Genomic DNA, 13,058 nt, shown 5'->3' with positions numbered 1-13,058 from the left:
ATATCAAACACTTTATAAATTCGATTCCTTTGATCACTAGTCAATTGTACCCTATTTTTAATACATAAATCGTTTAAAACATTCTCAACGTGATACTTCCGATGATATACCGATTCTCGCCGTATTCTATGCATATTTTCATAAAAATCAATGTACTCACTGACATAATCATAACTATTAACCAAACCGCAATTTAGACAGACATCCATACCATTTATATTTTCTATATCCTGCTTACTACAGCATTGCTCAGCATCCTTGATACCTTTTATCAATAGTTGATCACAGAAAGGGCATATAGGTTCTTTTAAATTTTTTAATTCATCGTGGATTTCAGAATTACAAACCATTATATATATAACACACATAACTTCACGGCACAGCTGTGTTTGGCAGTAAATTTCAGAATAAACTTTTTGAGTAAACTTTTGAGTAAACTTTTGTGTAAACTTTTGTGTAAACTTTTGTGTAAACTTTTTGAGTAAAATTTGTTGAAATATGATTGGTCAATAGAAATCACACCAGATTAAAATACCTGCTGACGCGTCAGCAGGTTTTTTCGGTCAATGGTTTAGTCATTAATCATTTATAACTAACCGTAAACTGAATAATTATTTATTTAATGTTGATTTTTACGAGGTCTTCCACGTCGTCTTTTCTGGTCTTCAGGTATACACTTTAAACGTACATGATTTTTGTCTTCATTTGATATTTCAGATCTGCTATTCAGGTCTGAAGATAGCATTTTAATAATACAAATATTTGTTTTAAGGATGCTCTGAATACAATACATTTTATTAATGAAGGCTATATCATTCGAGCTTTGATCAGCTTCTAGTAGGTGTTTGATATTTAATGTTATATCAGTCATTCTATATATATTAATAAAGAAAATAATTATCTGTTTATATCTATCACTTAAACGCATTATAAAAAACATATAAAGAATTATATATATATAGTATATAATAAATGGGAAGGAACAAAATTTATACAACCGAAAAAGACCGATTAGAAGCTATTACTAGATCAAAAACGAAATACATGCTTAATAAGCCTTGGTATTGTGATATTTGTGAATATCACACTTGCCTTGCAGGAAAATGGAGTCACATGAGAACTAAAAAACACATTAAAAATGCTGTCATTAAAGGTATTCAAGAAGATAATCGGTTCAATATTATACCTGATGAATAACATATAAAGAAAAATTATATAATTATATATTGTATAGCACAGTATATATAAATTGCTGTTTTCTGTTGCCTGAGGTGACCAAAAATATATTATTTCTGGTTATCTTTAAACGCACCAAAAATCTCAAAAATAATTTTTACTATAAAGGACTTAAAGGTTTGGTGATTTTATATAGTACACAAAAATGACACAAAAAAATATCTCAACTAATAGTAAAATGAACGAATCTGATCTCAACAAGCTATCTAAAACCGACCTTATAAAACTCATTTTATCACTAAAAGCCAACCAGCCTAGGAAATACGAATCAAGGCAACCAATCCCAACTCCTCGTACTCGTAAGAGTGTTAAACAGATGATTGATGATTACGAAGACAATATAATATTACCACCTCTTGAATTTAGAGACGATTACAACCCTGTGCCATTGCCAAGAAGTAAAAAGCCTGTTCCATTGCCTAGAACTAAGGTCTCAAATGAATTTAATTTCGATGACAGCATTTTTGATTCAACATCGAATGACCAACCTCTATTCAAAATAACTGAAATCGGAAATACAGCGAATAAAAAATTCAATGCTTATACCAATGAATTCAAAATAAATGTACGTAAAAATTTCATAAATAATAAAAATGATGTTTTCAGTGTCTTTGAAAAAATGGTTGAAATGGCAATAAAGAAAAGGCAGTTAAAAGGTAATGATAGATTCAGATTGGTAATTTCAAATGATGAATTAGATCATCCTATCTCAACAAAATTGTTAAAAGTTTCTGATTTCAAGTTAAATCAACTTTCAGATGTAATCAATACGTTGGAGTATAAAGAAATAGATTTAGAAAATTGCAAAATAATCATTCAATCTGTCAAAATACCGGCAGGCAAAGGTCGGTTATATTTATCTAAACAAACTGTGAATAGGAAACAGTGTATTATCTCGATAAAAAATAATGACACAATATGTTTAGCAAGAGCCATTGTAACAGCTTATGCTAATTTACACCCTGAGAATTACACCACAACTCAGTTGAAAGATGGATTCAATAAAAGTAGGAAACTACAACAAATTCAAGCCAAAGAACTTCATAATAATGCTAATGTTGAAATTAATGATTATGGAAATTCTTTAGAAGATGTAAATAGCTTTGCATCATATTTAGATATTGAGATTAACATTATCGATTCTGAGCAGTTCAATGAAATCATATATACATCCAATAATGGTAAAACGGATAAAATTTATTTATACAAAACACGGAATCATTTTGATGTCATAAAATCAATGACAGCCTTTTTAGATGTAGCATATTACTGCCATTCTTGTAAAAAAGCTTATACGAGACGTGATAAACACAAATGCCCCCAAAAATGTCTATCTTGTTTTAAATATTTTCCAGATGGAAATAAATGTAATGGTAAAGACGTTACATGTAATCAATGCAATCGTGTTTTTCATGGTAATACTTGCTTCAAAAACCATACTAGTAACCGATCGAAAAAAGATAGTGATGATTCAGTATGTAGCAGTGTAGCAAAATGTTTAAAATGCAATCAAATCATACTAAAACCATATATTAAAATACATAAATGCGGTTTCAAAATGTGTAATAATTGTAATAAATATTGTGAAAGCAAACATGAATGTTTCATGAAAAAGATAAAAGTTATGGGTGGAAATTGCATCAAAAATAGCAAAAAACCATGCCAATTAAATAAAAACATTCCCAAAAAAGATTATTGCTACTCATGTAAAACGTATAATGAAAAATATTTATTTTTTGATTTCGAATGTACACAAAACACTGAAATACACGAAGTCAATTTAGCTATCTGTCATGATTTCAATGGTAATGAATCAATCTTCAATGATATTAATAGTTTTTGTAATTGTATTCTTAATGAAAAATATAAAGGATACACACTTCTGGCTCACAATTCCAAAGGGTACGATTCTCATTTTATTCTTAAATGGTGTATTGATAATGGTTTTAAACCTTACTGTATTTACAATGGTGCAAAAATTATGATGATGGAAATTCCACAATTAAGAATCAAAATAATTGACAGCTTAAATTTTATTCAGCAACCCTTATCATCGTTTCCTAAAACTTTTGGTTTAAGCCAGCTTAAAAAAGGTTACTTTCCACATTTTTTTAACAAACTGTGTAATCAAAACTATATTGGTAATATGCCTGCAAAAAAACATTATGGGTTTAATCAAATGAAAACACAAGATAGAGAGAAATTTTTACAATGGTATAATGAGCGTGTTAATGAAAATTATGTTTTCGATTTCAAAAAAGAAATAATTGAATACTGTAGGTCAGATGTTGATATATTAAGAAGATGTATGTTAAAATTCAGGCACGATTTCATGAATCAAGAAAATATCGATCCATTAAAATACATCACAATTGCTGGGGTGTGCATGGCTATTTACAGAGGTAATTACATGCCAAAAGATACTATAGCTGTGGTTGATAATGTTGTTCAAACAGAAAACCATAGTGCAGTCAGTATTGCATGGCTTGATTACATAAGCAAGAAAAATAATATTAAGATCCAGCATGCTTTGGCAGGAGGTGAAAAACTCATCAATAACAAATTAAAAGTTGATGGTTTTTGTAAGGAAACAAATACTGTTTATGAATTTCAAGGTTGTTTCTGGCATGGTTGTCCAGATTGTTACAAACATGATGTTATCAATAATAAGAATCAAAGTGATATGGGTACTTTGTATAATAAAACACAAGATAAAAACAACAAAATAACAACTGCTAGTTACAATCTTATTGAAATGTGGGAATGTAAATTAAAAAAGGATAAAAGTTTTCAGAAATATTATAAAAATGATTGGTATAGAGAAGTGGTTGGGCAACTAAACCCTAGAGATGCTTTCTACGGGGGGCGTACAAATGCTACCAAATTATTGTACAAATTCAAAGAAGGCGAATGTGGTAAATACGTTGACTTTTGCTCCTTATATCCTACGGTTCAGTTCTACAAAAAATATCCCATTGGTCATCCTAAAAAAATAATATCACCAGAAAAATACGATACAAAATGGTATGGATTCATAAAATGTAAAATTTTAGCTCCAAGAGAATTATACCATGCTGTTCTACCTCAGAGAATCAAATGTGAAAAGGCTGAAAAGCTAATGTTCCCTCTGTGTATATCATGTGCTAAATCAAAACAACAAGAAAGATGCCAACATAGTGAAAATGAACGAGCATTTATTGGTACATGGACAACAGATGAGGTCAATAAGGCCATTGAAAAAGGCTATAAAATTATAAAAATATATGAGGTTTGGCATTTTGAGAACTCATCCGATGATCTATTCAAAGGTTATATAAAAAAATTCATGAAGCTAAAACTTGAATCAACAAAATATAATTTTAAAAATAACAATGACGAGATGATTTTTAGAAATAAAGTTAAAAAGAATTTAGACATTGAATTAGGTGAATTACATGAAAATTCAGGTTTACGAGCAATTGCAAAAATGTGTTTAAACTCACTTTGGGGAAAATTTGGCCAACGAAATAACATGAATCAATGTAAATACGTGACTGACATAAATGAATTTTATCAAGTACTTCTCGACGACACAATAGATAATTTAAACATGAATTTCATAAATGAAGAAATGGTTCAAATGAGCTACACTTACAAAAATCAGTTCGTTGATAACAGCTATAATACGAATATATACATTGCATGCTTTACAACTAGCTCAGCTCGACTAATGTTATATGAAAAACTAGACTATTTAGATAAACAGGTGTTATATTTTGACACTGACAGCATCATATATATTGAATCTCAAAATAGTAAGGTAATAGAAACAGGCGACATGTTAGGTGATTTAACAGATGAGTTAGACGGTGAATCTATAAATAATACATTCATTTCAGGTGGACCAAAGAATTATAGTTTCATATATGGTAATAATAAGCAAAAATGTGTTATTAAGGGTTTCAGGCTAAACCATGAAAATTCTCAGATACTAAATCACGCAAATATGATTAAAATTGTAAAGGATGAAATAAAAGAGCTCACATTAGTAAATGAAAGTAAAATTACAAGGCAAAATAAACAAATTGTCAACAGATATGAAGAAAAAGTATATAAATTTGGATATGACAAACGAGCCATTAAGCACATATCAGACGACTATATAGAAACATATCCTTATGGATATTAAAGACAAACTCATCTGTTTATCCTAGGTTATAATCTTAGGTTTTGATTTTCATTATGTCAACGAGGTTTGTTTTAAACGCACTAAGATGCAAGATTTTTAAAAAAAGAGTATAAGAGATTCATGAAAAAACGCATAAAAATAAAAACATACACTATATATATAGATAAATGACCAACATGAAAATAAACATGGAAAATTTAAAGAAAATATGTTTCAAAGCAGATACATTCAAAAATATGTCTGATGACGCAATAAACACACTGAAGTATATCGTAACATTAAAAGAATTATCAAAACTCGGAGATTGGGTATATGAAAATCTAGACACTTTAGTATATTTAGAAAAAAAACTAAAACAAGATGGACATTGCAAGCCATTAACAAAATTATTAAATGAAGAAAATGAAACAAGTAAATACATATGTAACATTTACAATGATTTAAACAGTGTATTATCCAACCTTGAAAAAGAAAAAATGAATTCAAAAATAACAAAAATCATAATCGTTTTAGAAGATAATTCACAACAGATATTCAGTACAAGAGATTTACCATGATAATAACAACAGCATAAAAACTCGGCTTGTTTAAAAGCACTGTATCCAAAATTTTGAAAAAGAGTATAAGAAGATTTTTTTAAATATTGTCAAAAATAATCAAAGATTATTTTTATCATTTAATCAAGGTTTAGTTTATAGATTTGGCTTCAAGGTTTGGTTTCCATTTTTTGACCTTGGGTTGACCTAGGGTTGATTCTGAGATTTGATTTCAGTTTAGGTTTTTCACTTTGGCTTCAGATTTAGTTTTTCAGATTTAGTTTTTCAGATTTGGCTTCAGTTTTGGTTTCAGATTTGGCTTCAGTTTTTGGAATCCAGTGCTGATAGTAGTTATGTACTAAATCTCTAAGGCAAAAAATTTTTTGCCTCAGAGTGTAGTACATTACTACTGCTGTCAACAGGTTGTCTTAAGAAAGGCGGCGATACTACCGTTGCGTTATTTATATCGCAGTTCTTCGCTGTTCGACGAGTCGCTTTCGCTCGCAAAATGCAGTTTTCCAGAAGTGAACTAAGAAACATTTTTCCATTCCTTTCTCAAGTACGCAGAATGCTACAAAAAATGGGAAAAGACAAAATAATTGGCAGATGCCCAAGTAGATAGCGATAGCGAGTTATTTTTCCCCGCTTGAAGCGGCAACACCACGAGCAGTTCCTCAGCTTACTTTAGGATGCTTGCAACTCCACATTTTCGTTGTATTAGATTTAACATTTCTAAAACTGTTGCACCGAGACGAAAATTGTTATAAAAGTTATAAAGCGAGCGGTAGAAATGAAATCATGCAACAGACTGTTTTTGGCCAGGAGCAACATTTTACACCACTTTGAACAAGTACTGCTGTTAAAGTAAAATGAGCATTCGTTGTCTCACTCAATGCGTGATCATTTTCACACGTCTTGTGTAAATAATCTCATTAACCGGAAAAAAGCTCCAAAAATACATTTTCTTTTGTATCTCGTATTATAACAAAGTTTCGAAGAAAGAGGTGCACATTTTAAGTTCGTTTTCAATGGAGTTTCAACAATTTTCGCTGAAATTTGGCAAGAATGTTGCCTGATAATTGAGCAACAAAACTGTGTCGGCGAATTTTTATTTTTTTCTTCGCAGAGAATAGTTAACGCAGAGAATAGTTAACGCAGAGAATAGTTAACGCAGAGAATAGTTGTTCCTTATACTCTTAAAGTTTAACTGCATGTCAAAAACAAACCAGACAAGTAATCAATATTCCCCGACACAGTTTCTTAGAGAAATGTGTGAAGAACACATAGCGATGCTAATCGCTTTTTCCCGCTCAAATCTGTCCGGAAACGAACCTGATTTATGAGCCTTGGTACTTTTGTAAATAACACGCTCTATTTGGAAATCATTAATATTTTAAATTCAAATAAATATATCTGTGTAATCTACAATTCCTAAGCTTTCAGAAAATATATACTTTGCTGGGGTTTGCATTAATTACCAGACAGTAAAGCAGCTCCAACGCATGATAGTCATTTGGGGTACACTGATACCTTAAAATGATCAAATCTTACTGAAAATTATGAAAACTAAAATCATAAAATATTACATGTATATTAATTAAAGGGCCTGCTACTGGACACTAGTAATTGAGACACTATGAAGAAACAAATATTTTTATTCTTACTTCCTTCTCTAGGAAAAGTAAATGGCCTAGCTCATAAAGAGTATCCTTGTAGCTAAGTGGCTAGACCCCCCCCCCCCCCCTCCCCCCACCAACTGGTGTCTGGGAGGTTAGGGTCATGGTTCAAATCCTGAGTCAGATTTTTTCATTGGCCCATGGTTGTGACAAATGGAAATGTTAAATATCATACATTTTACAAGAAATATATTAAATGATAAGAACCAACGTTTCGGTGCATCTTGCACCATTTTCAAGGTTACATAATAATTAGTGATAAAAAGGTACATGAATACTTTAGCACGAAAAGAATCGGACTGTTCATTCAGTGTTGGTTTGAGATCTTGAATACACAACATTTCATTAACAAGGCAGTCAAATTTGTTTGCATTTGTGTGCATTTCTTAATTACATTGAAGCGTGCTATGAAATTGTTCGGAATAGCAGTGTTATGTTCTTTCGAATAATGCTTGTATATGGATGAGGCCTTTTGACGGTGTCCCTCAACGTGCGTGTGAATGTGCCCTTTGTGTAACCAACCTAACCTGTGTCGCACAGGTCACACTTAAATAAATAAACAACACATTGTTGGGTTACGATGTTAGGCTTCGGCTCACACAGGCTTAGATCTTGTTTAAGCTTGCGGCTGGTTAACATGGGTTGGATGGTCTTTCGCACCTTGCTGCGTAAATCTCTAGGTTGCCGCTTGACTGACAGACACTGCAGCATCCTGATTTTTATATGGGATAACTATCCGAATGATGTTATCAGCTTGCTGTCTAGGCTGGTCCACTGCGACTCTCAAGGTGATAAACCTGTTGACGACAGAGTCAATAAGGCTTGTATCATGTATTTCCAAATCGTTTCTTATCATACATTTTGCATTGTTTTAGGGGAAGACTTATCTAGTTTACCTGATGAAGAGCTGAACAACATTCGGCGGCTTTCAAAGGATTGCAGTATGTTACATGAAAATATCAGACTTGAGGGCAGCACTACAGGTCAGCAAGTGAACAGTGGAGTGATGCCTGTTCAGAGGAGAGAGTCTATGCCAGCTGAGAAAGAGAATGTTGAAGTTAATGTAGGTGGACATCAGAAAACAGCCAGTGAACCTGTAACCACAAAGGATGTCTGCAACAATAACAAACAAATGCCAGGAAGTGAGAACAAAAATGTGTCTAACAAGAGACTTGATGAATATCACAAGTGGAAAGTGTCAGGCTGCAAGGGTGATCCACCAGCCAAGCTCAAAATATCACAGTAAGTCTGCAGTTAGATTGTTTCTTTAGTGTTCTGCAGAAATTTTGTTGTAAACAAGCAATCCCTTAGGGCCCCCCTGTGAGCAGGAGTTTTGCATGCATGCTCAGTAAGACCTGTGTTGTTTGAGACCATGAGGTTGCTCGATGTTGGTCATGTTTAAAAAGTGTACATGTGTGTTTTTCTCTTCGAAAATTAAAATGCTGTATGTTCTCAAGACTGAATTATTTTGCTGACCTTTGAACCTGGGACATATGGAACATTTAGGCACATACAATCAGTTTGTTCACCCCATGAGAGACGTCTGGGAATTGACTTTAAAAATTCATTACTGAATGTGATGATGCAGCTCTTCAGAGAACTTGTGTATTCTTTCAGAGTTGGTTGCAATTAACTTGGACATGAAAAATTCAAAACTAACCAGCATTGATTTATAAATAATATTATATAAATAATATAAATATGTAATTGACCACTCCCCGAATGGGGCTTTTCAGGGCCAATGTAAACTAACTCTGAAACAAATATTTTAAATGAACGTAACATGATTGAGAATCCCAACTGGCAGGAGGCAGACCAGTTGGCTATTTACAAGCGTAGCCAAGGAGTTGAATTCGGGGCTACCGAAAATAACACCAGCAGATTTCACCCCCCCCTGCACACTGCCTATGCACACTGCCTCCCTATAGACATAATGTGGATCTCTACATATTGTAGGAGGTGTGGTGGCCTAATGGGTAGTGTGCTGGACTCTGGATTAAGGAGTCCAGTTTCACGCCCTAGCTGGGCCAACTGCATGGTATTCTTGGGCAAGGTACCGACCATTATGGTTCCTTTATCCACCCTCTACACATGTGTATAAATGGGTACCAGCAAATTTAATCTAGGGGATAAACCTGTGATGGACTAGCATCCCAACCAGGAAAGAGTAGAAATTCTTCTGGTCACTTTTTGCAGTGGAAACCCAGATAATCTTTGGTCTGGTGGGCCACCAGGCTTGAAGGCTAAGTTGTTATATGGAAAGCTTGAGTTTGCATTATGTTCCACACAGGGCAATGTATTTTTCCTAAATATTAATTATCTTTCTCGTTCCCTTTTCTCAGGTGCTGAACAAGGGTACTGACAATGAATGACAAGTTATCCTTTCAAAGAAAGACATAACGCTTACAGGATACTATTTTCATTTTTATTACAGAGCTTTGTTGTGTATTCAGTTTCATTACTAAAAGGGTTCAACTTATACAATTTCAGTGTTTGTATGTTTTAAAGGGCCATGGCCCTCTCCATGTGGGCCAGTATGTGTGTAAGTGTTAAAGCATGAGTGCCACAAAGGTAGTTTGTCATGTTGCTGTTATAGTATCCGCGTCTTGCGGGAAAGGTGGGGGTGAGGGTGGGGTTGAGGTTAAGTGCTCAGTGACACTTTTTGCAATATTGGTCACCTCAGGGCCTGATTACATGAGCCAGGCTGGCTTGGTTAGACAGACTGGCTCAGTTTTGCTATAAGATCTTGGCACGTCTGTTAAACACTTCCAAAGACAACTTTGTGATTACATGACAACCAGGCTAGTCTGGTAAGCTGAGATCCTGGTATCGTGATGGCAGGATCCCAGCTTGCTGGATTGAAAAATTTCCATATAATTCCATTCACCAGGCCAGTTTAAAATTTCTTTTCCGAGGACAAAGCCAACCACCAAAATCAATATTCTTCTTTTTAAATAGGATGTAGAGACAGACAGCTCGTGTAGCTGCATAAATGTAGAAAATAAAACACCAAGAAATTGCTGGGAAAAGGTCATCAACATCAGATCCAACTAATTCTTTATACCAAAATCATTTGTGCTTAATTTAACTCTACATGTACGTTCGAGCCAAATCTAATCCATCCCAGGCTGATGTGGCTCAATAAAAATTAATGTATACCAGGCTGGAAGCCATCTCAGCAAACCGAACAGCCCAGCTCACCTAATCAGGCCCTAAAAATAATGAAATAACTATTATATGAATAGACAACTCTTATTTTGAAATGCTATACACTTGATGTCTTGTGTTAAGGAATTAACATTTGAAAAGTTCTAGGTTTAAGAAATTCTGGGTTGAAAGTACAAGTGCATAATAATGTTCCAACTGTTACAAGCAGTTGTTGCAAGCTGATCTCAACAAGCGTTGTTGCTAGCTAAAAAGTAAGTAATATATATACCTAATTAAAATGTTCCAATAATATTAATCGTCACAATATTGTGATGCATGCGTTGTTCAAAATCTTTTAATTATTTTTTTTTGAGTAGTGTTTACCAAGGTTATTGTCCTCAAACTATTGCATGCCTTCAAAACAAAACACTTTTTTAAGAAAAAAAATTGAGTAGTGTTTTCCAAAGTTGTTGTTCTCAAATTATTGCATGCCTTCAAAAACACTACAAAAACGCCTTTCTCGAATAATAGTAGTCAACATGTCTATTTACTAGCTTTGATGTAACCTGTAACTAAAAGGAAGATCGATCAGGAACTTTCTTTTTTTCTGTCAGTAAGTCATGTGTATTGAAAAAGTTTTTTTAAAGAAAATCAGTAGGTACTCATCTTGTACTCATCTGATATTTGAATTATGTCAGCTAATGGCACTGAATAGTTGAATAGGCATTGTAATGTATGGAGTCAAGGCAAAACAAAACTATTAACATGTTCAGGTTTATTGTTTATAGCAGCACGATAATGGTCAAGGCAGTTGAGGTAAAAACATGTCAGGAAAATTAGCATTCTCGTCCCCATGGCCTTTGTCGTTTCTCTTAGCCGGCGAAGCCTTGGCGTGAGAAACGAAGGGATCTGTGGACATGGGATTTTCGAATTAGTTAGAATTTTTTTGATTGGCTGTTTGAAACAAAGAGTTCTTGAAGGGAAGTAAAAAACGCAATGAATCTCTCACACATTCTTTTGAAACATCATGACTGCATACATGAGGACCGGCAGTCCAAGAATATAGGACTTGAAAATCCTGTGTCTCCAGAGCCCATCGTTTCTCGTGCCAAGGCCCTGCCGGCTAAGAGAAACCAAAAGGGGTATGGGGACGAGAATGGAAAAACTAGCTATTATACTTAAATGGATTGGAAAATCGTCTCATGATTGGAATTTAGTGGTTTATTTTCATATAACCTTACATTAATTTTGTAAAAAACTGAATTTCTTGCAATCCATATCATTTATTTCTATAAGGCTTAGTAATTTTAAAGTGTTTGTTGTTTCTTTTTCCTTTCAAGTTTGATTTTGACTTTTCTGTAAACCTAAAAAAATGCAAGCTGTAAGTGCACTTTGTAATGTTGCAGGTCCTTTAAGTTTGTGCAGCACGCTATTTTGGGCAGTCATTTCAATTAAATAGCGATCATTACCGAGAATTAGTCCAGGAAACAGTGCTGCAAGTGAAGACGAAAATTAAATTTAAAATGTGTATATAGTAAGACAGAAATGCTATTTATTTATTATTTATTAATTTAATATGTTCAGACAAAAAGTGTCGTGTGTATGAACAAATAAATATTGAAAAAAAGAAGTGCGAAGTGTGTTTGTACGTCACTGTTCTACACATTTTAATAGCAGTTCAGGCCCAAGCAAGGTTGGTTAATAAGATATTCATTTAATACATGATTGAACTAACGTGTATCGGGTATCACGAATAAGGCCTATTTTCCAGCCTTTATTTTGCCCAAATCCCAGTCACAGACCCATTTTGTTGTTGGCAGTCCCAGCCGACCCAAATCTCATTTTCCCAGTGAAAATTTGCCCAAATCCCAGTTCCCATTTTACCCCTTCAGGCCCCTCTTTATATTGAACAGTACTGTATGATAACAAACTTGTAATATGTTAAACATATTAGACTATTACATCTTTGTTTGTCTAGTACTGCTTCAGCTGCTTTATTTATTATTCTCCCTGCTAACTTTTTAGTGGGGAGGCGCGATTGCCTTATGGTTAGTGTGCTGGACTCCGGGTGGAGTTGTCCAGGTTCAAACCCTGGTCAGGGAACTACATTGTGTTCTTTGGCAAGACACTTTACTCTCATAGTGCCTCTCTCCACCGAGGTGTGCAAATGGGTACCGGCAAATTGGGGGGGGGGGGGGTAACCCATGGACTAGCATCCCATCCAGGGGGAGTGGAAATACTTCTAGTCGCTCTCGGCATGCTACGGATACAGGGATAAGCTCCGACCTGATGGAC

At 33.9% G+C, this 13,058-nt stretch overlaps 1 protein-coding gene across 2 annotated transcripts in view; it reads left to right on the top strand.

Moving 5' to 3' along the window:
- LOC144666958 (uncharacterized) overlaps positions 1-12,393 on the top strand; it is a 32,447-nt gene extending 20,054 nt beyond the window's left edge. Inside the window, exons 5-6 of one of the 2 annotated variants that reach the window (XM_078528408.1) lie at positions 8,492-8,858; positions 9,959-12,393. In XM_078528408.1, the coding sequence (XP_078384534.1) occupies positions 8,492-8,858; positions 9,959-9,965 (374 nt within the window). In that variant the 3' untranslated portion in view covers positions 9,966-12,393. Of the gene's footprint in view, positions 1-8,491; positions 8,863-9,958 lie in introns of those variants that run through there. The other variant, XM_078528409.1, reaches the window with a different exon arrangement.
- Positions 12,394-13,058: the final 665 nt, after the last annotated feature.

Source organism: Oculina patagonica, chromosome 9 (assembly GCF_052425735.1).
Source record: "Oculina patagonica isolate OP01 chromosome 9, crgOcupat, whole genome shotgun sequence".
Lineage (NCBI taxonomy): Eukaryota > Metazoa > Cnidaria > Anthozoa > Scleractinia > Oculinidae > Oculina > Oculina patagonica.
This window is presented reverse-complemented; position numbering and strand designations above follow the sequence as displayed.